Source organism: Psittacula echo (assembly GCF_963264785.1).
Source record: "Psittacula echo genome assembly, chromosome: 13".
Classification (NCBI taxonomy): Eukaryota; Metazoa; Chordata; class Aves; order Psittaciformes; family Psittacidae; genus Psittacula; species Psittacula echo.
Window position 1 is genome coordinate 13,842,135 of NC_137749.1, and position 25,706 is coordinate 13,867,840.

At 47.4% G+C, this 25,706-nt stretch overlaps 1 protein-coding gene across 1 annotated transcript; it reads left to right on the plus strand.

The window, feature by feature from the left end:
* Positions 1-1,676: 1,676 nt before the first annotated feature.
* HORMAD2 (HORMA domain containing 2) lies at positions 1,677-25,706 on the plus strand (the record flags this gene model as incomplete). The annotated part of the gene is made up of 12 exons (XM_080628369.1): positions 1,677-1,727; positions 2,601-2,745; positions 4,071-4,134; positions 5,205-5,241; positions 6,489-6,509; positions 7,222-7,248; positions 8,583-8,650; positions 11,982-12,133; positions 12,697-12,950; positions 14,204-14,300; positions 15,372-15,436; positions 25,590-25,706. 12 exons carry the CDS (start codon positions 1,677-1,679, stop codon positions 25,704-25,706), a joined length of 1,098 nt encoding a protein of 365 aa, XP_080484495.1.

Sequence of the window (25,706 nt, forward strand, 5' to 3'; positions counted from 1 at the left end):
GGTTGGAGCTGGAGGAGCTTTAAGGTCCCTTCCACCCAAAGCACTCCGTGGTTCATGGTGATCAGGGGCAGTCACTGTGCGGGTGCAGGGCTGAGGGGGTCCCCAGGGAATGGGGTTTTGGGGTGTGGGGAAGAGGTGCAGTTTCTCCCCCTTCACTCTGATTTCCTGACCCTCATTGATAAGTGTTGCCTGTGGGTGAGCAGTGGGGCTGGAGGGTACCAGGGAACCTCTTTCCTCTCACAGCCCAGCAGCAAGCAAGGTTTGGTCAAGGTGAGACGGTGCTGCTGGAGCCTTGCAGGATTCCCTGTGCTGAGACAGCCTGGCTGGAGCAGATAAGGTCAGTGCAGGTGATGTTCCCTTGGCACAATAAATCAATCCTGAGCGTGGTATCTTGTTGGGAACACGTTTTCTTATCTGCCTCACTTAAATAACCTTTATTTAGGGAATAACCTCACGTTGGAATAGTGCCTTTGTCTGCTGTTGATATATTCCAGTCCCGTTCACAGTGCTCAGCCAATCAGGAGTAGAAAACAAAGAATCCTTCACTCCAATATTTAACATACGCAGCACTTTGCAGGTGTGTGTTTGTTGGGATGTACTTCGGTAGCTGTGCTCTGCCCTCGTCACTAAATGAAGGGCTAAATTTAGCATAAAAGCTATCAACATGTTCCAATCAACATGTCTTAATGACTGCCAACAGATGGAAATGAGCCTGGCATGGAAAAAAGCTGAGAAGGTACAAACGCAGAACGAGATGAGCTCAGCTGTGTTAACGCAAGGCTGCCGTGGGTCGGGGTTTCCATCAACCAGCCCTGTTTGTGCTGTTCTTTTGATTGTTAGGAGAAATATGGACAAGGCAACACCCCTCCGGGGACCTGCTCGTGGCGTTCCCTTTCACTCACATGTCCCCATTAGCAGCTGTGTGTTGGGATCTCCCCACAAGCTGTTTTTCCACCCGGGTAGCGCAGTTTTAGCAATGTCCATGGAAGTTTTTAATCAACCTGTCATGTGGTGCAAAGTCAAGCACCTCACCGGGGTGCTCAGCATCTAATGTCCATGTTACTGCCTTCATCGATCTGCTTTCCATCCTCATGAAAAGAGCATTTTCCTCTTTAATCCAGGCTTGTCTTAACAGGGCCCACTCTCATTGAAACAGTGTGGCCTTTCTTCCCTTTGTGTTTCGCTTTTCCTCTTCAAGGTGTCCCAGAAGCATCATTCCTTTATTCCAGCCAGGATCGATGTCAGTGCGTTTCCTGCTTACCCTTGGTAAAATGTTGGCTTCTCTTGGCAGGCTTCCAGTTCTTTCACATTCATCCTTCACACTACTGAATGGTTGTAGGAATTAACATTTGTGGTTTGGAATATGAGGAGTGCGTTTTGAAGTACACCAGCTGACAGTCGTGGGCGTGAATTTCAAATACTATTGATCCTTGAGCCATAAATAGGGAGTTTTCTTGCTCTGCAGCCTCTCAGGCAGTGCTGTGCTGTACCCTTGGTTGGTTTTGCTTTACCTGTCCTGGCCGACAATCAGCTTTGAGACCTGAATAAGCTGAAGAATCTCATTTTTAGTTTAAGGAAGATGCGAAATAGCAATGACTGCATTTTCCAGGTATCTCCTATCTTCTCTTTCTTTCAGGTTTTAATTACAAGTGGAAGGCAGGTCTTTGAAATATAGAATGGCTACTCATCAGCTGTTACAGACTAGGCAAAAGAAGAAGTCCTCTAAGGTAAAACCCCTGAAATGTGATGGTCCTGACAACCTCAGCTCTCTGCTTTAGACCTGGCATGTCTGTGCCTGGTGAGGTGGTCAACACTTTCTGTTGCCTTCCCTGTTCTTGGTTGGATTGTTTCCAGTTTAGTGAGTCCAGAAAGATACAGCGTGGGGCTTTGACATGTATTTGCCTAAAGAAATGTAGGCTCATGAGGTGCACACAGAGTTTTATTAGCAGGAAGAAAAGTACCAAACTCATAGAGGAACTAAATTGAGTATACTTTCCACTGAGATTGTTCACGCTGAAGTCACACAGGGTTTGGTATTTACACCAGCTCCAGTCCCAGACATGTTCTGTTTATAGCTCTGAGCTAAAATCGCTCCGAAAACTGGGTCTGCCTCCAGTGCTGACAGGCTCTGCTTGCTGCCAGGTCTCAGGAGAAGCTGTGGCAGGCAGTGAACTTGGGCACAGCAGTGCGTGCCACACCATCACGAGCACTTGTTTTGCTCTAGAATGAACTGGGGAGAGCTGAGCTGCCAGAAAACGACACGCTGTTGTTTCTAGGGGTGGTTGTCTCTTCAGTGCCAGGATTGGTGCAATGAGGGGGTGGGAACGGTCAGCTGTGATAAAAGGGGAGGGCATGACCCACCAGTGCAGCCTGCACCTGAATAAATCAGGTCAGATTGGTTCAGATAATTATCTTTAAAACTCCTAATCCCACCCATGTTAGACAGGAGCCTTCCCTGTGTAGTTTGAAGACCAGAGAAATGTGAACATTACATTTCCAAGTCACCCTCTTTTTCCACCTGCCAGAAGTTTGTTTCTAAAGATAATCCCTGTGTTACACTAAAATGGTGCTGGTTTGGGCTTTGCCCGTCTTTTTTTCAGGAATCAGTATTGTTCCCCAACAAAATTGCTACTGAGCAGCAGTCGGTGGTGCTGGTGAAGAGGCTCCTGGCCATCTCTGTGTCCTGTATAACCTACATGAGAGGGCTCTTCCCAGAGAGCTCATACGGAACTCGATACTTAGATGGTAACACATTCACTTGGTGCTGAATTCTTATTTCTGCTTGCTGTGTTTTAGTTATAATCTGCTCTAAGTGTAAGCTTCCAGCTGCTCAGAGGTGTAGGACTTCAGTTTATTAGGAAGTCAGCAGCCAGGCCTCCTCAGGTCTAGGTGCAGACAGCACTTCTGTATCAGATAAGCAGTGTAGAAGACAACCAAGAGCTGTTGGCAGGTGCTGGTTCTTCTGTTAGTGTTTTATTTGGTTTGTAATAACCCCTCAACATTGCCAGCCCCATGAATCAGGTCTCAGGGTCGGGAATCACTTTAAAAGCAGTCAGTTTTTAACAATTAACTCTGATTGGTGTGGTATATTTCCCTTTGGATTTTTGAGCCTTTCAGGTTCCTATTTGGAGTTTTCCTTGCGAGACTGGAAGTAGATTTGTTTGTTTTATTGTGATGGGTTTTATTCTCCTGTGAAAACTGTCTCGCATAATCACATGTGCTTTGGGAATCAGAGCTTTAAGAAAACAAAAATAATGTTAAGAACCAAAGTCTTGTCATAGGATCACAGGAATTCATGATGCTTTGATTCTTTTAGTAGGGTAGATATGGTAGTAGGGTGTGAAATCTCTCCCTGCATTCCAGTCAATTCCCTTATGGAGTTAGGTGGCCTGAAACATGGTCACCTGTGCTTGATGGACTTGGTTGAGGGCACAGGAAATACCAGATTGGCTCTTGATCACCTCACCCTGGAAAGCTACTAGCCTTTGTCATTGGATGTCAGGTCTTTCAAGGGCCTTTTTGGTCAAGGACGTGGACACTTGGCCTGCTCCTGCCTCTGAGGGCTACTTGGCTGAACCCAAAGATGTTAATTCACCTCTTCAGTGGTAGGATGGGTTTCTTCTGGCCATTCCAAGTGCTTGAAAACAGAGGTGGAAGGAGCTGTGTGGAAAAGCTTAACAAGAAGCAGTTTATTCTGAGCACAGTCCTTCACCTCATACGGATGTTGGCAAAGACCAAATGCAGACGTGAAGGTGTTGTTAGGGAATGGCAGAATAGGGGGGAGTGGAGAAGAGGAGGGAGGAGATTTGGAAGCTGCTGGGGCTCTGAAATGAAGCTATAGCTGTGGGAGAGCCCAGAGCATGTGAGGAAATTTTTCACATTTGAAAATGCAGCAATAAGCTTGTGTCTGCCCACCTGGGACTTAGTGGCAAACCAACATTTGTGCTCCGGAAGGACCTCTAGATAAAGCATTTTATCCAAAAAAGGGAGGATGACTGCCTTTGGTTCAGTGTTGTTTGCCCCAGAGCTGTGATAAGGACTGTAACTATGTGCTAAATCTGGTTTTGCAGACCTCTGTCTAAAAATTCTGCGAGAAGATAAAAGCTGTCTGGGATCACTGCAGATAGTCAAGTGGTGAGTGAGTAACAGCGAAACCAAGACAAGGTTGTGCTGAATAGCAAGACTTCAAGCCCTCGTGGTCTTCTTCTTCCTGAATTTGAAAGCCCTGAGCCCAGCAGCACTATTGGCTGTGCCGGTGCTGCAACTCCCAGTGTGCAGCCTGTGTGCTTAAGCCAGAATTAGCTGCCCAAGACCATGTGAGTTCAAGGTCTATTGAGGTGTTGGCTGTAGTGAGGTCATGGTCAGGCCCCAGAGCGCACGTGGGCAGTGTAAGCACTGAGAGAGGGTGACAAAAATCATGAGGTTGAGTCTGTTTGGTTTAGTCTTTTCTAGCTTCACTTATACAGGGATTCTTGTAGCTTGGGTTTTAGTATGTACAGTATTATATCTCCCTGGGTATTGTGTGTCTAAGTGCCCTACAGCTTGTGTCACTGCCTGTGGCAGGGGGTTGGGACTGGATGAGCTTTAATGTCCCTTCCAACCCAAAGCAGTCTGTGGTTCTATTTCAGAGTTGGCATGTTCCCAACAAGCAGAGTCTGACTTTGACATGCTAAGGAGACACCTAGCTGCACATCCTTTGTCTCTGAGAGTAAATATCTCACCATTGCCAGCTCAAACGATATTTACTACTTTGAGAGAATGCATAGCTGTAAGCTATGCATCAGATAGCAGGACTTTACAAGAACAGACGTGTCAGGCTGTGTTCAGATGGGAGTTCCAGCCAAGCTCTGTACAAGGCTGATGGGAAAAGAGCCATCAGAGGTCAGGCTGGGAGCTGGAATAGAGCACTGAGCATAGGGCCACCAGCACCAGCCTTACCCTTCCAATCCTTGTCTTTGCTGGGATGTAAGTGGCCTCCAGGCTGACAGGATACTGTCCTGAAGTATGACAATGCACAGATGCAGGAGGGAGGACAGTGCCTTTAGCATGATTGACCTGAAAAGGACTTTACAGGCCCAAAATGTTACTGTCTTGTCCACATTCCAGAAAACAAAAAGCACTTTAAACTGTTTAATGAGTGTGTGTTTACAGATCAGGAGCTATCTATTTCGCTGGTTAGTGTTAATGTGTTTCTTCCCTGGCAGGATCCAAGGCTGTTTTGATGCTTTGGAGAGGCAATATGTAAGTTTTCTTCCCATTTTTAAATGGGATTTTCCTATTTCTTCATGAAGTCTGGTCAAAGCTTTCTTTCCATTCGTGCTTTATAGTTTTGTAGTGATCTTGCATGGACACAACACTCCCTCACAGCTGTGGGACAGCCCTGAGTGTATGCATGTGAGGTTTGGGATTTTATTCCTTGAGTCCAAGTACTGAGTGCTGCTGCTCGCTAGGCTTGTCTGTGGTGTGTGAACTCATTTGTAGCCTGAAATGGATTTCCCTTAGTTCTGTGTTCTACCTTTGCATTCTGTAATGCACGGGTAGAGACACTGCCTGTCAGAACTGTGATCTGCATGCCTGTTTTCTTGAGAGAGGTTATTGTGTGCTTCTGCATTCCTTCATTTCCTTTCCCCAAGTCTTTTCCCTTCTTCTCATCTTCTCTAACCCTCCTGGCTTTTCTCTTGGGTTCAGAATTCATTACTGTTTTTGGAAAGTAATTCATCAAGTCAAGTATGTAACTGGTTCCAGGGCAAAACCAGCCAGTAAATCATCATATTCCTTGCTGATTCTCACATAAAAAATGCTCTGCACAGGAAAAAGCACCAACTGTTGTCATCTCTGTCAGCACTGCTCATCAAACCACCTCTCATCTCGATGAGATGAAGTGGTGTTGGTTTTGGCACTGATGATCAGATGGGCTCTTGCACATCAGTACAAGTGTCAACATGCATAAGATAATTCAACATGTTGTGAACTCAGTTTATTACTTCCTGACAGCTCCTGGGGATATTTAGTTCCTTGCTATTTCTGAGACACAAATTAATTGTTATTTGACAAGGATTAAGGAGAAAAATGGAGCTGTTTAATGCATGTTGTAAGATTGTTTTCAAGAGTGCTACATTTCCTTGCTGTAGGATTCACCAAATACCTTTGGGAAGTTTCATAGCAGAGAGCAAATATTAGTCTTCAGTAGGATAGACGCTCTTGTAAGAGAGTTTCAAATCGGTGTGGCCTTTGGAGACTTGTTTCAAAGGAATCCCAAGGGGGAAGTCTGGAGCCTGCAGTTGTTTCCTCGAGAAATGGCAAGTAAAGCCAAAGCAAACTGGCCACTAGGTGTTGCTGATGCTGTGCTGTGAAGAATCTGTCTTCTAACTCCCACTTTGTTGAATGTATCTGTTCCCTCTCTGTGTGCAGACACTTAGATTTTGCCTTTCGTTTCCTTGCCCACTAAGGTTAGGTTTTGATTCTTTGTTCTGTTTTTCCCTCCTTAGCTGCACGTTGCTGTTCTCGCAGTAAGTAAACTGGTTTTCTTCCCCCCTCTGCTTGAAAGAGATATGGAGTCAAGGTTGTGTCAACCCACTTGTGCCTTTTTTAAGGGGCAGTCAGCATGTATGTGGTTTGCAACAGAGCGTTGACCTGTCTGGAATATGGTAAATATGAATTCCCAGGCTGCATGGGAATATCTTTCTCAGTATGTCATACTCCTGACCAAGGCCTTACATTCATCCTTAAACTCCTAGAAGCACTTCCATGTGCTTCATATCACTGCTTCCTTTAAACTCTTGCCTCCAGCCTTGGAAGCTGCTGTGTCTTCTCCATTCCCCCTGCAGAAGAGTCCTCCTTGTTAATCTGATCCCCAAGAAACCACACACACACTGTTGGTGGTTTTGTAGCGAGTCTTTTGCCCTTGGTAAAGCCCCAAGAGCTGTGCTATACACCTCTGAGTAGTTCCATCTCAGGCATCAAGAGTAGCCTGTGAGGGCTGGAATGGGAATTCACCTCATTCCTCCACAATTACACAGATGAGTGTCTTCTACCTGTCTTTGAAGTGGTAAGTGTTGGCTGCTGATAGAGGGAGGCTGTTGCTCAGCCATTCCTTTCTCTGATCCCACGCTGAAGATAGTGCAATCTCTGCTGTAAAATGAAAAATATCATTGTTTAGGCACTTTGCACTGGGTCAAGTTATCCGAGGGGAGAATGGCCTCACTGTGCTTTCTTCCACAGATTTACACCAATCCCAAGGAACCGGAGGTAAGAAAGAGTCTTAATTAATCTTTGAGGCAACTGAAGGCATGGGTGAGTAGATCTGTATTCAGAGTGGCCTTGTAGGCCTCAGTTCTACCCTGACATAGCTGCCTGGTGACCCCGTTTCTCTTCTTCTGCCTTCACTGCAGAGCGACAGCTCAGTGAGCTGGACCATGATCAAACACTCCTACTGGGCACGAGGCTGTGGGCCCGTCTGGGCCTCAGGCAGGGATGTTAACAGGCAGCTAATGGGCATGTTCCCAGGTTTGGTTTTCTTTCCCAAAGAAGAGAAGGAATGGGAAGTTCCAAATAATTCTTTTATGAACCATCCTTTTAAAAGCAGTGCTGAAAAGACAGCTGGTTTTCATGGAGAGGGGTTTAGGACAGAAGTTCTGCATCACTTCAGACCTGGGCTGCATGTGCTGGTGGTGCCTATCCTTGTCCTTTCAGTGTTCCCTGTAGTGGTTCCATTTTATCCACATCTGGCTGGTGCAGGAACTGGGCAGCGTGATGTAGAAGTGATCTCCGCAGCACTGCAGAGAGGAGCAGCAGAATCTTTGCTCCCCTGAGGACAGTTCTGCTGTGTCCCACCTCAGCATGTGGGGAGGGAGCAAGAGTTTAGTCTATCCCAAGGCAGGATTTGTAAGAAAGGCTCAGAGTTAAGGGCTCAGCTGAGCTCCTACAAATTGACCTCATTGCCTGTGGAAAAAGTGAATTATAGGCATGGAATTGGACTACAATAGACTATTTCTCTTGTGGCGAGGTTGTCTATTCTTCGTCATTATTCTCTAAAATCAGAGCAAACCATTTCCTTTTAACTGGAAAATCATCAAGGGTTTTTTTTTTATCTCCCTTAGAAAGACCAGGGAAATTCAGAAACTTTTGTCCATTCAGTATTGTTTGTATTTCCCAGTAGGAAGAATCCTTCAGGCCCTTGTCTCCCTGGGCCAGGCTTCTTTGTGACACTGCATCACCCACAGAGCTCACAGTCCTCCTTTAGTAAGGGGGGATGGAGGGATGTGTTGATGGTTGGCTGCCCCGGGGGCTGGTTAGAGATTTCGGCTGGGGAGTCAGGCCACAGAGGAAGTAGAAGGAGGAGGCAGGAAGTTTGTCAGTTTGGGTGACTTTTTCAGTGCTAGGTAAGAAGTGGCTGCTAAGAAAATGTGCCAAAGCCTCTGCAAGGAATAACAGAGTTAATGCTGTCATCACTTCACTTAACTAATGGCGTGCTCTGGCCTGAAGCTGTCAAAGTTCACTGCTAAGGTTAGGCCGTATCTTTACACTTGCTACAGTAAGAGATGACCTATATTTTCTTTTCCCCTCTTTTGCTGTATCTGTAGACAGTGACTGAACTGTACCAGTTCAAATTCAAGTACAAAAAGGAGGTGCCCCAGATGGACATCATCAGGTAATGGTTTTGGTTTATTTCTCAGAAATAAAACTGTGCTCTTGAAGCACAAGGAAGAAACTGCACTTTGTGATGAGAGCATGTCTGGGTGCCTGAGCAGCTGTAAATACCATCAGAGGGGGTTCACCCTACAGGTCACACCCTACAGAACAGGGATTCACCCTACACCCTACCTACCAACCTACACACCTACTGATGGTACATACCATCAGTATGACCTGCTGAGCTGATGAGCAGAAACACTGCCCCAGAACTGAATTAAAGACAGCTGATAGAACTGGTGCCTCCTCAGGGAAGTGATGCAGAAACCAGCTCAGTTGTTGAGCTTGCTGCTGCCTCAACAAGTGTTCTGCCGCTTCCACCAGGCAGCCTGGTGCGTTCCAATGAAGCTTTTCCAGGTTTGCTCCCTTTCACTATGACCCTGCACCTAGGACTGCTTTTCCTTGGGCATTGGCCTACGTGTCTCCTGCTTGAGCAGTCTTGCGTGGGTGACCTGAGAGAACTTTCACTCAATGCTGCAAACTATGTGGCAGGAAGCAGGAGGGTTTTGCATCTTTTGGGCTCTCTGTCTGTTAGATATTTTAAAGCTGTGCTTAGTAGGCCGTAATCTGTGTAGTTGCAAATAAATAGTGTCAGAGGCCGTTGGCTGTAACCAAAGGAAAGAAAAAGAATTAACCCTTTCTGACTTTGCCTCTGCAGTTGCTATTGAAACATGGAGCTTTGGGCCTTGGAAGCCGCCTGTGCAGCAAGAGAGCTCTGCTGCCTTGTGTGCTCCTCAGAAAGCTCCTCCACAATGCTCCAGTTGTGTGCCATACGCTGCTCTTTCTCTAAACACATCCAAATAACCCATAGGATGTGGCACAATGATTTTCTGTTGGGAAAATCTGAACTGTGTCTGAGTCTGGAGTGTCCTGTGGACTGTAACCTCTGCTTCTGCTTTGAAGCTGCTGCCAGTTGTCCTCCCTACACTGAGGGAATGAAGAGACCTTTGGGATTTGAAAGATAATCATAGAATCCCAGCCTGGTTTGTGTTGAAGGGACCTTAAAGCTCCTCCAGTTCCAACCCCTGCCACAGGCAGGGACACCTTCCACTGGAGCAGCTTGCTCCAAGCCCCTGTGTCCAACCTGGCCTTGAACACTGCCAGGGATGGGGCAGCCACAGCTTCTCTGGGCACCCTGGGCCAGCGCCTCAGCACCCTCACAGGGAAGAGCTTCTGCCTAAGAGCTCATCTCAGTCTCCCCTCGGGCAGGTTAAAGCCATTCCCCTTGGCCTGTCCCTACAGCCCCTTGTCCCAAGCCCCTCTCCAGGTTTCCTGCAGCCCCTTTAGGCACTGGAGCTGCTCTCAGGTCTCCCCTTCAGGAGCCTTCTCTTCTCCAGGCTGCCTCAGCCCAGCTCTCTCAGCCTGGCTCCAGAGCAGAGCTGCTCCAGCCCTCGCAGCATCTCCATGGCCTCCTCTGGCCTCGCTCCAACAGCTCCACGTCCCTCTTGTGTTGGAGTCCCAGAGATGGATGGAATAGATGGCTCTTGAGTACTTTGATTTTTTAATCACCCTTTCTCAGATCAAAGAAATAACAGTCTCCTGATGGAGCTCAGCATCCCCTGGTGTGGCCAAGGAGAGGCTGATTAATCCTGCTGTTGTGTTTCTGTCTGCTCTGTTGACATCTCATTACTGCTCTGAGGCTTCAGAGCCTGTGGCATGGGATTCCTGAGCTCTGTTGTTTCCTCAGTGACTGACACTGCTGTCACAGGGTCACACGTGTACCTGCAGTCATTAATAAAGTGACCTTCTGGCATTGATCAGGACTGTGTCATCTTTGCTATCAGCTCCCTTGGCTGATAACACTGCTTTGGCACACCTGGAGTGTTTACTGGCATGTGCAAACTCCAAGTTAATCATTCCTTGAGAGATGTTTTGTGGATCTGCATCCTCGGATCTGAGGGGTAATGGGAAACTTTCTCCTAAATAGTCTCTGCCTTATTTTGGCTGGATTTTGCAGGAATTCTTTGCCGTGGATCCCAGTCCTTCAGAGCAGTTCCTCAGCTTGTACCTTTCAACACATTCCTGCATCAAATTCACAGTATTATTCCCGTATTGAAGCAGTACTTGACCTGTTAATTCCTATGGAAGTTTCATCTCTTTTTTGCTTATACTTCTTCCCCTTCCTGCTAATTCCAAGACTTGTAAGGTGAGGTGGGAGGGAAGGCCTTGCCTTCTCTTTACTCCACCTTGGGCATTGCCCACATTGGTCGTGTCACTTGATGTACCTTTCTGATCATGCAGGATTAATCTAATGGCACTATGTGCTCAGCACAGGGTTGTGCCACCAGCAGTTTGAAGCCTACCAAACCGTACCCTGGTAGTCAAGCAACAGCCTCTGTTTTCACAGCAAGCCAAAAAGCTTCAACTGGAAGGAAAAATGAGTCTTAAAGAAGCTGTTGTTCCAATGTTTAATCAGTCAAATTCAGCCCTGGGGTCCTCTCTGCTCTCTCAGGTTACTTATTGCTATTAAAGCACTTTAGGATGATTGTGTTAAGGACCATCCAGCCTGTGTATAGTGTCATTCACCTGCCAGTGGGCTTCTGGTGATGTAATGAAGGAGCTATGGGGTTTTATGGCCCCTTCTCATTGAAAGTCAAGGAAATTCAGGTTCCTTGGTCACGTAGTGATTCATCCGGTCCATCTTCAACTGTGTGAAGTCAGCTGCTGATCTAAGTTGCTCATCTCCTCTACCTCTGTAGTCAGGAGAAACAAACTCCTCCAGAGGCCTATTCATCCCACTCCTGTGAGGCGTTATCTCAGTCTAGACTGCCTGCTTAGGCTGCCCAGCTGACATTTGGGTGGGTGAAGGAGGTGAGAGGAATGCCCCTTAGTCACTTTGGAAGAATGTGCTTCTGAGCTGGTTTTTCTTCCATGGAATTGAAATGAGAACATGCAATTCACTTCTCTTCAAGCTGCAAAATAGCCTCTGTGATGAATCGGCTTTATATGGGATTCTCACCTCATTCCTCTCATTCCTGAAATTGCTGAGGTGAAAGGCACTTGTTTTATGGTCCTTTGATCCAATTTAATCATGTTCAAACAAGTGAGTCATGACATTTGTATAATGGGGTCCATTGCCCCAGCGACAAAGTCTGTTCAAATGTAAATGCCGTGCCTCCTAGTTGAGAGCTGCCATCCCATCCCTGGTGTGTTTCACTTCCCTGTTGATCTGGCATTGTAGCTTTGGGCTGGTGGTTTCAGACAAGTCAGTGGGTGCTCTGTATTTGTAATTAGGTCGTGAATATTCATGGATGAGGAAAACAAATCTGTTATTCTTCTTCTGATTATAGCAACCAAGTGAACTTTGTGGATGGGGTGTGCAGCAAGGATGTTAAACAGGCCAGTAGGCTTCTGATCCGGAAACTCTACCTGCTAATGCAAAACCTTGGCCCACTTCCCAGTGATGTTACCCTCACCATGAAACTCCTCTACTACAATGATGGTAGGTGGAGAACAGTGTGTGCTGGGGGGGACGATTCCCTGTCCATCAGCTCCTATAATAATCATGAGCCCCTGTAATGTGAGTAAAGCATAGAAAGGTGAAATGGTCAAAGGTGTTGGCTGAAAGCAGTGAGAAATGGTGTAAAACACAGTAAAACCTTCTGACATGTGGGGATGGCAGATGCCTTTTGAGACAGGGTTGAGCATCCATGTAAGACGTACAGCCATGTAGTGCCAAAAGGAGACGCTTGGCTCCTTCACTGATGGGTTTTGGTGTTTCAGGGCCATGTTGGATTCTGCTCCAGAAAGCTGAGCATGTGAATGGTAGCTCAGCATCCAAAAGTCACTCTTTGAGCTCCCTGATCACTTTTGCTGAGCTCATTTTTTCCTCTGCATTCTCTCCCTTCTTCCTGAAAAAAGAACCCCAGAATATTTTCAGTGGCTGATGTAGTTACTCTGGTATATAGGTATAGAGGCTGGTATAGACTTGTTCTGTGTAAATCAGGTTAAGGAGAGATGGAACTTGGTTTCTCTGACATCAGTGGGTTCTTTCTCCCTTTGTAGTAACTCCTGACGATTACCAGCCCCCTGGCTTTAAGGCGGAGGGCAGCTGTGGGGACCTGTTGTTCGATGGTGATCCTGTCAACCTGAGAGTAGGGTCAGTCTCCACTGGCTTCCACCTCATCAAAGTGAGAGTGACAACTGAAAAGAAGAGAATGGGGAAGGTTGAGAGCAGCCTGATCGAGAGGAATGGCCCTACTGAGATCTCCCATCAAGGGTTAGACTGTGATGAAGACGAAGAAGAGGGGACCACAAAGGTATAGAAATGGCTCTATTCAGTTCTGGCAGGAGGACCAGAGTTTATCTAGCAGAACTCTCCTTAAAGAGACATTTTCTCAGAATCTGCTTCATGAGGGTTTCTGCTTGTCTTGGGCAGCAGCACTGCAGTGAATCGAATGCTGGGGCTCAGAGTCTGCAGACATCAAGTGCATTTTGTGGGTCCAGGGAAGGGCACTGGAGCTGGTGCAGGGCCTGGAGCCCAAGTGTGATGGGGAAGGGCTGAGGGACCTGGGGGGTTCAGTCTGGAGAAGAGAAGGCTCAGGGGGGACCTGATGGCTCCCTACAAGTGCCTGAGAGGAGGATGGAGCCAGGAGGGGCTGGGCTCTGCTCCCAAGGAACAAGGGATGGGACAAGAGGAACCGGCCTCAAGCTGCACCAGGGCAGGTTTAGATGGAGCTGAGGAACAATTCCTGCCCCAGAGGGTGCTCAGGCATTGGAACAGGCTGCCCAGGGCAGGGCTGCAGGCACCGTCCCTGCAAGGGTTCACACCCCATGGAGATGAGGCCTCAGTGCCATGGGTTAGTGGTGGCCTTGGCAGTGCTGGGGAATGGTTGGACTGGATGAGCTTAAAGGGCTTTTCCAGCCTGGTTGATTCCATGAGTCTGTGATTCTCATTTTGCTCCAGAGTTCCACTGACTCCCAGAGGCTGGTACATTCTCCAGGGAGACATGGACAGACATGTCATGACATGACATGACACGTCATGACACAGACATGGCCAAAATGGAAAACATTGCAAACAGTTGTGCACTTCCACTTGGTGTTTCTCAGGATGAAGCCATGTTCCACTGTGTAGTTAGGTGGGATTCCTCCAGCCATCTGAAAGTTGTGTGCTGTGTCTGATTTCTCTAGGCCCCCTCTGCACTTAGTGGAAGAGGAAGCATCTTTAGCAGGTGATGCCCTTAGACACTAAGGTTGGCTGGAAAGAATGGCCTTCTAATGGTGCTGCTCTCCAGAATGATGGAAGAGGGAACCTTGACTTGATATTAGATTGTCAGTATCAGGGAATAAAGCTCAACATAACTAACTCCTGAAGATAGGAAGCCATTTAGGTAGGAATTCTGTCTTATCTAAGGAAATTTCTCTCTTGAAACACTTGTAGCCTTGGGAAAAGGAAGGACATGGAGGAGCTGTGAAAATCTCATCCCCATTAGTGCTGGGTTTATGGATTTACCACCTGGGTGGATTTTTTAGATTATGCTATTAACACAAACCATCATTTGCTTTACAGAGTCACCGTCTCTCTGTCAGGGCAGATTCAAGTCAGCATGAAGAGGACAAAAATGGCAGACGAAAAACGGAAGCATCTTCTTACCTTCAAGATACAGGTAAACACCAGTTTCAAAGCTGAAGAGCCTGAGCTTGTGACTGTGTCCTAGCATAACACTGAGGCTTCTCACTTACTTTGGAATGGATGAGCAGAGTTTGTCAGGCTGTTTAAATTGTGCGTCAGGTCAGACTGAACTACGAAATAGGGCTTGTTGTATATGCTTGGTTTGTTAACAGAAACAGTCAATTTTTTTACCCATCTCTTTATCTCAGCAGGGTTTTTTCAGCTGTGGAGGAGATGCACAGCTCATCAATGCTGAGTTACATTATCTACACTTTCCCCAAAGCTCTTGTCCTTTAGCTGTTCCAGTTTGGTTTTGCAGATGGCTTCCATATGTGAAAACATGTATGGAAATACATGGCAAAAAAAGCCTTTTCTCTCACTCCAATGAACCAAGCTCCTGATATACCATGCTGAATCTGACCTTTGAGGCTCTCAGATATAGCCTGTGGAACAATACCATCTAGTGACAAAATGGTAAATAGCATTCCTGAGATCCCCAAGCAGTGGAATAAAGCAGCTTGTCTGCTATGGAGTCACCTTTTCAGGTCTTTCTCCTGCAGATTCTCTGATGACTAATAAGGGCTAAACTCATACTGTCACCTTTTCTGCTCTGGGGATATTTACAGGATCTTTCTCCTCTAACAGTTGTCTGCTTTCATAAAACTGAGGTGCTCTGCTACTCCTCATCAAGTTTTATTCAAACAGTGTAATAAGGTCAATAGTTATTACTCAGGGGACATCTCCCTTCCTTCCCCATACACACACATGGATAAAACACATGCAGACATAAGCTTTGTTATCTTAGAAACCAGGTTAAAATGGAGCTAAAGTATCGGTAGGAGCTGCTGCAGGTTGATGTGTTGTACATTCAGATGACACAGTTCTGAAATCCCTGTTTCCGTGAATAAACTGCCAGTGTTGGCAGTGCCTGATGGCAAAGGTTACACAATTTCAGCCATGGGATTTTGCTGCTGTGGGTTGCTCAGGCTTCTGTGCTTTCTTTTTTTCAGTTAAATGTAAGGTTTTAGCTTTGGAGCTAATTTTTGGTGTGATGCTTGGATTGTAGGTGGAAAGAAGAAGACTGGAGTCAAGGAGACAGGCAGGATGTCTTGCTCAAGGCCATCTCAGCAGGTGAGGAGGTATTAGTGGTTCTGAGATATGCCAGACAAGGTAGAATCCATTGCCATGAGCATTCTGTCATCAAGGATGGCACAAGATTCAACTGACATTAGTGGCTTTATTGTGCAGTATCAAAATACATAGAGGTGACAAAGTATGAGGGCACAGGGGCAGAAGCATGAACTGGAAGTATTTAGGACGAAACTATCTGTGGTCAGCTTATTTCTTGCATCCAGTGCAAGGATTTTGTCCCGGTCTCTGGAGTTGGCACCTCTGAATTACATACACAGACTGATGGTATCAGTGTGTCGTCCCCCCCACACCTGTGTGTGTGTTTGGATTAAGTTCTGAAACCACCACCCCAATTTAGGTTTGAAAGGTGTGTTTGTCTGCGGCCTAACATGGTCTTCACCTCTCCTTCTCTGCCTCCAGACTACCTTTCCATGTGAGTCACAGGTACTTACTGGATCCTCTCCCTTTTTGGCTGCCTCTCTAGCATGGGAAGAATTATCCCCTCGAGGTGCTGATCTCTTTCTCAGCAGTTGTTGGGGCAACCCAAAGAAGAGGGGCAGGCCAGACATGTAATCCTAGATAAGTCCAGTGGTGTGAAACCAATCCCATCCTGAAGGCTGCCCTGGCCAAAGCCTGAGTCAGAATCAGAGCTCCAATTCCTGGGCTTGTGCAGAGGCTTTTCGGTGACGGGGCAAATATGTGAACACCACCACACTTGCCACTTGATCCTCCTCCCATTCAAATGAGTTGAGCATCATGTGAGCTTGAATGTGCAGAGGCTGAATCTTTACAGGGTAAGTTAATGAGAGTAGGAAATTGCTACTAAAATTTTCCCCGCCTCTGTTGAAAAGAATCCCGGGGTGTCTAACCCAGGCAGAGCTGGAGACTACAACCTCCCGTGTCATTCAAAAGGCATCTGTGAAGTATTTGCCTTGACTCTACATCTTAGAAATGAACTTCTGTGCCTAGGCTGGTATTTTTCAAACTCTGACCACATTTTTGTTTGGTGTCACATCCTCCAGTTTCCTTCTGATCGTTGTTTATTCTGTCGGCTGTGTGAAAACAGGAGCCTTTTTTGTTTAGAGCTCATGATTGTCCCCCTGATTCACGCTCTGACATTCTTCTGGGTCTGTCACTACTGGAAGCAGAGCACCAGACACCTCTGTGCTTGCAGCATGTGAATTTCATTAGGCTACAGTAGCAATAGTGAGAGTTTGTGGAGGTGGTGGAAACAGCATTAGTTGCTGAAAACTGGAAGAGTCACTTTATCCATTGTATGCTTCCAAAGACTTCTAGAAAAAATAAATCCAGGCCCTCTGCCTGGTATATTCTGCATGGCAAAGGGCTTTTAATGTATTCCTTGATACTATTTTTTAGCAGTTGGCTAATATTTCAGCCCATTTAAGGAAAAACCAAGTCAAGTCACTGGTTAAAATCATCAGTGTAAAGCCAGTGCGAAGAAAAATTTGACACTATTTTCCACATGAGAGGGACTTTCCCTTCTTTTCTGAGGGAAGTGGTTAAAACAAATGACCATTGTGTATTCCACTTGAATCAGGAAGCCAAACTGGTGAGTGAAGTTTGTCTTTAAAAATGAGGACAAGCTTGAGTGGATGGGAAGTCTGAGTTAGGTATTATCTAACAGGGTCAAGTGTAGGTAAGCTGGGTAGAAGCAGAGTATGAATAGAAACACCTTGGTGCTCTCCAGACTGCAGTGCAGTCAAGCAGTAGTGTTCTCCAGCTGTCACAGAGTATTCAGAGCAACTCTCTGCTTTAAAGAGCTTTAAGGTCTCCAGAGTGACTTGCTTACTCCTGGATTTTAGAGTTCAATTAGCTTGGTGGGTTAAGGGCAATGGGGAACAAGGTAGCCCAGGGAGAGCTCCCTTTGGTGGGACAGACATGAACCCTTAGACTTGTGGTGCTAGTGTGTGACTTTGAGCGTTAGGTTTCCACCATAAGATCCCTTTGGACTAGCTTACCAAATGATTGCTCACATACCAGCACTACTGTGGGGCAGAGAGGAAGGCTGGATGGAGAGGAACAGGCAAAGAGGGCCTGGGAAGGTGTCCTGCCCTTCTGGTGGCAATGTAGTGGTAGCTGCTCAGCTGTCCATGGAGCAGCACCTCAGGGACATGGGTTCGCAGGTGCTCTCTGTACTGTTAACTGTTCAGGCCATAATCTTCAGAACTAACTAAACCAATTTGGAGTGTCCCAGAATGTGATGTCTGTACAAGGATTTGGTATTCTAAACGTGCTGAGTTCAGAAATGGTGCCCACAGTCAGGAGCTGCTTTTGGAAATCAGAGACTCGGCTGGTTTGGAAAAGACCTTTAAGATCAGCAAGTCCAACCTTTACCCCAGCACTGCCAAGTCAATGTGGGCAAGCCCATTGCTGCTCTTCCTCCAAAGTGAGCTGCTTTTTCCTTCTGATTCCTTGGTTATTCAAACTAAAACCAGTGCTGTTGGAACTGCGTTTGGTCATTATCTTCCTGACCTATAGCTCTTCAGGAAAACCAGGAATGAAAGTATTAAAGGCTTATTTTTATCTAATCAACATGGGAGAGGCAAAGGATGCAGATCTGCTGGAGGAGAAGCAACTATTCCTGCCCAGTCTGGGCTTTAGCAGGGGCCATGGAGAGTCTCCACAGAGGGCTTTCCAGCTTGGAGACAAATTTACATGCACTCAACTGGCTTGTTATCTGCAATCTCATGATTGATGGTGCTTAGGATCAAATGAGAGATTGCCCTTTCCCAGCACAGCAGCTCTGTAATTAATCATCCAGAGTTAGACACCAGCATGTAAATAAGCCCACCTCTGCTGGCTTCAGGAGAGTTCGGATTGCATCAGCCAAGGATTGGGCCCATGCAGTATCCTTATCACTACTTGCCACTGGCACCCAGGAGCTGTGAGAAGATGGGGAAAATAGGGAATTGCTGCCCATTGTTTCAGCTTACGGAAATCTGCTGATGTGATTGGGGTCCTGCACTGAACTTGGAATAACTTTGTGAGTTCTTCAGAGGGCTGGAGCAGCTCTGCTCTGGAGACAGGCTGGAGAGCTGGGCATGGAGAGGTGGGGTTTGGAGCAAGCTGCTCTAGTGGAAGGTGTCCCTGCCCATGGCAGGGGGTTGGAACTGAATGAGCTTTAAGGTCCCTTCCAACACAAACCAGGCTGGGATTTTGTGATTCTATGATCCCCTTATGTTCTTGTGTTAAAGGATGTGTCTAAACATCCTTTAACATTCTTGTCCTCCAAATAGATTTTGGTCAGCTTTGTCTTCATGTCGCAAACATGTTGTGGTGGAATGAATTTGGAATGAAACAGAACTAGAAGATGAGTAAAATCTGACCATGCGGACGCCTCTGCAGACTTTTATCTCCCATCAGGAAACTGTGGGCTGAAGTTCTGGGGTGGTCCTTAGAGCACAGTCTCACTGCAGGGAGCCCTGGATCGCCCCTGACCAATCCTGCACCAGGGCTGGAAATGGTGTGGCCATATCAGCCCAGTACAAATCAGCCTCCCAAGTTTCTGGCTTCATTAGCTAGCACCAGACACTGCTTGTGCTGCTGGACTGGCTGTGCTTATGCTACTAAACTGCTGTGGGACATGAGGAAGTGTGTTGACACTTGGCATTGTGTGTGGACATACCACTTTGGAACAGTGATAGCTCAGGGATCTCTGCAGTGCAACTCACTGTGTGCTGTAGGCCTGCTCCTGCCATGAGGATTAGCTCTTAACTGGAGCTGTCTGGAAGTCGAATGTCTAGGGAGACATTCAGACCTAACTGTTGTAAGTCAGCATTGGTTTAGATCTCAGAGGAGAGCCTATCTGGCTTCCAGCTGTTGCTCCTCATGCAGAAGACTTGGCTACCTGGCCATGTCCTTTCTCCCAGGGCCTGTGGCAGCAAGGGAAGCCAGTGTGACCAGAGCCCATCACAGATGACACTCTGCAAGTAATATCTGTTTTGTTTGCCAGTGATCAGTGTCCCTGATGGAGATTCTTGTGCCTTTGGTGAGCTTCCGTGTTGTGCACATCTTCTGTCTGAAGGTGAAGGTCAGCACAAGGGATTCAGTTGCAGAATAACAGCTTGGAGATCAAGACCTTTGTTGTCTGATCTTTCCCAGGCACACCACTGTTTAACTTGCCATGACAGCAAGCAGTTGAAGGGTGAAGCCTGCCATGTGCAGAGCAGTAGGAAAGCATTTTTCTGTGGCAATGTCATTATCTTGAACTTTTGCAGAAAACAAAAAAAATAGCAGCAAGGTTTATCTGTAACTGCCTATCAAGAGAGCTCTATCTGATGAGAAGTTCCCAGAACATTTTCTCCTCCAACCCAGCTGAGGCTACACAGACCCAAAACAATGAAGAGAGCAAGATTCAGAGATGAGCTTCCCTCTCTCCTTCCTGTGAGCTCAGGCCATTCTGGGAGGAGTGAGACAGGGAGGTCAGGAAATTCCTGGCTTCTCTCAGTTCACGTCAGATCCTTAGCTGTATCTTGGGGCCATTCATCCCTTGCATGAGTTATCCCCGTCTAGGGTGCAGGAAACACTTTCCTAGCGATCTCCTCCCGCAGAGGTGAGGCCCGTCACCCCACGCGTCCGGGGAGAGGTAACCCTTGTGCCTCACAGTCCCACTAGCTGCCCCAGGGACACCCGTGGGAAGCTGTGGCTGCCTTCACATGCGTTCCTCAGGCCATGCAAGCAACCAGAGCCTCGGGAGGGATCTGCATTGATTAATGCTGGACACATCCAACATCCCAGGAGGGACTAAGCTGGGTCGCAGCCTAGGAAGCAGGAGGAGTGTCTGTTGCTTTTCACCTCCTCAGTTACGATGCTGTAACCTTACTGGGGAATGCTTCTGTTTTGGGAGGCGTGCTGGATTGGGATCTGGCAGTTGGCATGTGCAGTTTGCAGTGGGATTGAGGGCCCTGGAAGAGATTGTGAGGAGAGAGATTGAGAAACATTGTTTTTCAGCAGTTAGTTTTAGTTTTGGTGAATTTCTCTTTTACACTCTGGGAAAATCTGTTTGTTGGTCCTTTAAATGGTATGAGATCCGTGAGGAGCAGAGCAGGCCTGTGAGGCTTCCCGTTGGCAACAAAGGAGTTGCCTTGAATGTCAAAGATTGTAACAGTGAGCTATGGAAAAGGAAGAGGACCAGTGGTAGGCAGTGATGTGTTGGCACAGCTTCCTGGGGACAAAAATGTGGCAGGTTGCCACAGGAGCACCACACTGAGTGTCTTTCATTCTTCCACCTGCGTAAGTTGGCTTCCATGCGAAGCAGCATGATTCTCCTCCACACGTACAGATGAAGATCAAGATTCATTCCACTGATGTCAGTGCAATTGCTGTAGTGGAAACTGATACAAGCCCTGTGCTGGGCGTTTAACCACTGTGCCGCCTTCACAGTACTGCAGGGGTGAGATGGGATGCTTGGGAATCATCATGTCCAACGTACCTGCTAGAGCAGGGGCACCAGGAGCAGGTTTCTCAGGAGCTTGTCCAGTCAGGTGTTGAGTATTGCCAAGGATGGAGACTCCACAACCTCCCTGGACAACTCGTGTCAGTGTTTGATTGGCCTCATTGTAAAAAATAAGATGTCCTTATGTTTAAATGGGACTTCATAAAATCATGGAATTGGTCAGGTTGGAAAGGACCTTAAAGCTCCTCCAGTTCCAACCCACTGCCATAGACAGGGACACCTTCCACTAGAGCAGGTTGCTCCAAACCTGGCCTTGAACACAGCCAAGGATGAAGCAGCCACAGCTTGCAGCATCTATGTGGCCTCCTTTGGCTCACTGTATTTCAGTCTGTGTCCATTTCCTCTCAGCCTTTCACTGGACACCATGATGTACCTGGTGAAGCTTGAGTTTTGCTGTGCTTGGACAGCATGAAGCAGCCAGCAGTGGGTGGGTAGGTGGGAGGTATTGCCTTTAGCCAGAGAGAAATGGCACCAGGAATGTCTCAGGTCTTGGGGGTCAATCTAAAGAGTCACTGGCTTTGCTGTTTGAAAGAGGCAAGGATTCTCTGTGCTCTCGAGTCAGTGGTAGCTGCAGCTGAAATCACAGCGTGTATCAGGCTTTCTCCTGTTCAAGTTCCTTGATGATGATGGACGTCCCTGCAGACACTGTTTATCACCCTGACACCTGGGGGTCATTTAGCCTTACTTCAGCAGTTAATCCATGTGTCTCAGTCATTCTTCGAGCTTGCTTGATGGAACTGGTCTTCCTGTGACATTAACATGCTTCTGAATGCATCAGGATAGTTACAAGGTACAAACCAAACACTCCCTGTCCCTGACAAAGGGAACTCTTCTGAGGGCATAAAATTTGCCAAGTGCCAAAGCTCAGCATGGGGCAGGCCAGGGACAAAGAGGGACACAGGCAAATCCTCTTGTGCAATTTTAGCTTTTCTACATAGGATGCCTTGGGAAGCAAAACACATGTCAGAAAAGCTGTAAATTTGCTTGGATTTATGCTGGGAATTTTTGGCCGGAATACGTGGGGACACTGGGGATTGAAAACTTCAGCAAGCAAAAGGAGGGTCTGGTTTTGTCTATCTAAGAATAGCAGTGGAGCTGTGGTCTGCTCATTCTGTTTCGTCCACCAGTCTGCCTTGGGAAGGCTTTAATCTAAGTCTAATCTATTTTTAGCCTGATATCTTCTCCAGACGATGTGCAGCTGTCCGGTGAGTTTGGTGCCAGAAATCAGCAGCACTGGTATGATTCACAAGTTAGCTGGGTTTCACAGCAGAGCTCTGCGCCTAAATACTACTTTTTTACATGTAGTGCAGTGCGGTAAACCAGGAGAGTCCAACTCAGTGTGTGTTCATGCTCTGACCTGGAGCCAGTCATAGAATGGTTTTGTGGGAAGGGACCTTAAAGCTCCTCCAGCTCCAACCCCTGCCACGGGCAGGGACCCCTTCCACTGGAGCAGCTTGCTCCAAGCCCCTGTGTCCAACCTGGCCTTGAACACTGCCAGGGATGGGGCAGCCACAGCTTCTCTGGGCACCCTGGGCCAGCGCCTCAGCACCCTCACAGAGAAGAGCTTCTGCCTAAGAGCTCATCTCAGTCTCCCCTCTGGCAGGTTAAAGCCATTCCCCTTGGCCTGTCCCTACAGGCCCTTGTCCCAAGCCCCTCTCCAGGTTCCCTGCAGCCCCTTTAGGCACTGGAGCTGCTCTCAGGTCTCCCCTTCAGGAGCCTTCTCTTCTCCAGGCTGCCCCAGCCCAGCTCTCTCAGCCTGGCTCCAGAGCAGAGCTGCTCCAGCCCTCGCAGCATCCCCATGGCCTCCTCTGGCCTCGCTCCCACAGCTCCAGGTCCCTCTGGTGCTGCTGCCCCAGAGCTGGATCAGGGCTGCAGGGGGGTTCTCCCCAGACAGCAGCAGAGGTGCAAGAATCCCCTCCCTGAGCTGCTGCTCACACTCTGGGGGTGCAGCCCAGCACACGGGGGGGTTCTGGGCTCAAGCACACACTGAAGCTGAGTCCTGGAGAGAGCAAGGCCTTGGACTTGAAGTCAGGAGCCCGTGGATCTGTGTCTGGTTTTGCTGCTTGACCTGAACTTGTCCCGCTGTCCTGTTGTCAGCATGGTCCCTTTTCAGGGCAAGTGTTTGAGAGCCTGGACCCTCTCCTGTGTGCTTTTACAGCACCTGGCTCATCTGCGGAGCCGAGAATCTGCAGTGGTTGTTTAAGACAACACAGGTACAGCGCAAGCTCCAAGTCAAGCATCCCAGTACATGGGAAAAATTAGAATTAATCAACTTCTGGAGGCTTTGATTGTATGTTTAGTCAGTGGGAGGGATTTCCTGCTTTTGTCCACACCATTTAAGAGGTTTACTTTCTGGTTTAAGTCAAATAAACATATGTAGGATCTGACTTAATCCCATTTAGGGCAACATCTCTGGGGGAGAAGCTTGAGTGTTTGGTTAAGGATGGGACCTGGATGTTACACTTGGGGTCTGTTCCTTGCTCCGAGTTCCTACATGAACTTGTGGCTGGGCAGGGGCAGGACAGGACATGTTGGCTTTGGTGAAATACCTCACACGGTTGACATCTGATTCATCCAACAGATGAATAGTGCTTGTCTAGAGCACTTGACGGTTTGCATAGATGTTTGTACCCTTCTCCTCTCAGGTTTCTGTGAGGTGGTCACACTGCCTGTGGTAAAGGGGAGGAAGATGGTTGGAGAGTTGCAGTGGCTCTGCATGAGCAGCTGCTCCTTCTGGATCTTTGTCCCACCTCAGAAGTATCCCATCCATGCAGAACATTCAGGAAGAATAGCAAAGAGGTAAAAGCTTTACTGAGTCTGTGCTGCAGAAGAGCCATTCCTCAATAGAGGAAATAAAAGCACCAATTCTAGCTCATGCTTTTTATACAGTTTAGGGTGAAATAGGAGAGCTGCTGCCTTATTGAGGTGACTGGGGCTCATTGCTTTGCTTCAGTGTGCATCCAGCGGGGCAGGGAACAAACCCTGCAGCTGTGTAAGCACTGGAGAGTTCTTGGATGAGGTGTTTCTGCCCCGGGGCCGCTTACTTCAAAAAGGAAGCAGACAGGTTAGCATGATGCCAGGGAAAGGAAAGTAAATAACTGCCTAACATGCCAGTTTGAGGAGCTAGGTGTCAGGTCAGGAGCTCGAACCCACATCCACTCATCACCCTGCCCTCAAGCAAATACACCCCGGGCAGCGCTGGCCCTTGTGTCAGCCTGAGTGTGCAGGGTGAAGAGAACCTGCCCGTCCCACTTTGGCAGATTCTTGTTTTCTGTGTTTTTATGGAAAGGAAATGGTACTTTTCTGCATTAAGCAATGTTGTGTTGCTCATAATGAAGAGGAGGAATGAGGGAGGGAAAAACAATTTGCAACACAATCAGGAGACGAAGTGAGGTTGATTCAAACTGGTTTGCTGTTAATCCCTAATCAGAGTTATTTCACACATTAGAAAGACCATTGCTATGTGGAGATTACCAGAGCCTCATACCAAGGTCAGATAGAAAGAAAGCCTTGGTGACGTGAGTGGGGAATTCTGTAATGACCACAATCTGGAGACCTTGTGCTTGTCTCCAGGATGTGTTCTGGAATAGCTCTTTATTAACTCCTTCTGTTTATCCTGCTTCACTTACGTGATTCCTCATGTTTTCCGGTGAAGCTGGAGTAAAGTGCTCCTGTTCTGGAGCAGGAACTCGGTTAGCCTCTTTTCCCTTTTCATTCACCTTGCTTTCCCCCAGATGAACTTACTTTTGGAGACTGAGCTGAAGTGTGTGTGTTTCCCTTCAGCTGAGTTCCAGTGAGAGCAGGAGAGGTTCCAGTGTGAGACTGTGTGCTTTGTCCCTTCTGGGTGGGCAACAACACACGTTTCTCTCTGCAGCTCCAGATTATTACTGTAAAAATGCAGATATGTGATGTGATGTTGAGAATAAGTGAGGTTGTCACTTGGCCGAGCCAACACTTCAGCTGTTGTTCTGGCTGTCCATCTCCCTGTGGTCTGTCTGGATTGCCTGTACCACTGACCTGTTTATATTCTAACATCTCCTTAATCTGTGGGTTTTAACCCTTTGGTTTGTAGCCCCTTGAATATTCTTGAGGGAGGTTTGTATCTTTCTAGAGGGGAGTTAAGCCTCTTGGAAAACAGTTTGCTTCACTGAGTTATGTTCTTGCAAACTCACAGGTAGTCTTTGAGGTCTGAGATCGACCAACTCACGTTGAAGTTCGCTGGTGTACAAACGGAGATGCTGTGTGCCTCCTACTGAAAGGTTGTTTCCAGTGACCACCAATTTGACATAAGTGCCCCCTTCTTTTGTGTACTTCTCTGATGATCTGAGGTTGGTGAAACAGGCTGTGCTCTGTGAGCTATTCTGTTTCTCAAAGGTAGCCATGCTCCTGGTATTTTCTGTCGGTGCTGGGGAGATGGGAACTGTTCCTTGTGCCACCAAACCCGTCCTCTTTCCCTGAAGCTGAACCTGTTGCTTTCACAAATCTTATAGTTCCAATTCCATCCATTATCCCAGTTTTGATTCCTTGCCTAATTGCTTTTCAGGAGAACAGGATCATACTGAGCAAATCCAAGAGGATCCAGGAAAACACATTGTAGTTTTGGAAGTTGTGTTTCTTGACTCGTCTAGCAGGAGCCCGTACCGTGAGAATGATCATTGTTTCTGATGGTTCTTACAGATAAACTGCCTGAACCTTGCCTTTAGCCAGGAAGAGGTAACAGGACCCAAGAAGAAAAGGAAGGTCAGTGAACCAGAGAAGCTGCTTCTGGAAGGCAGGAAATCATGTTCCTTCTGA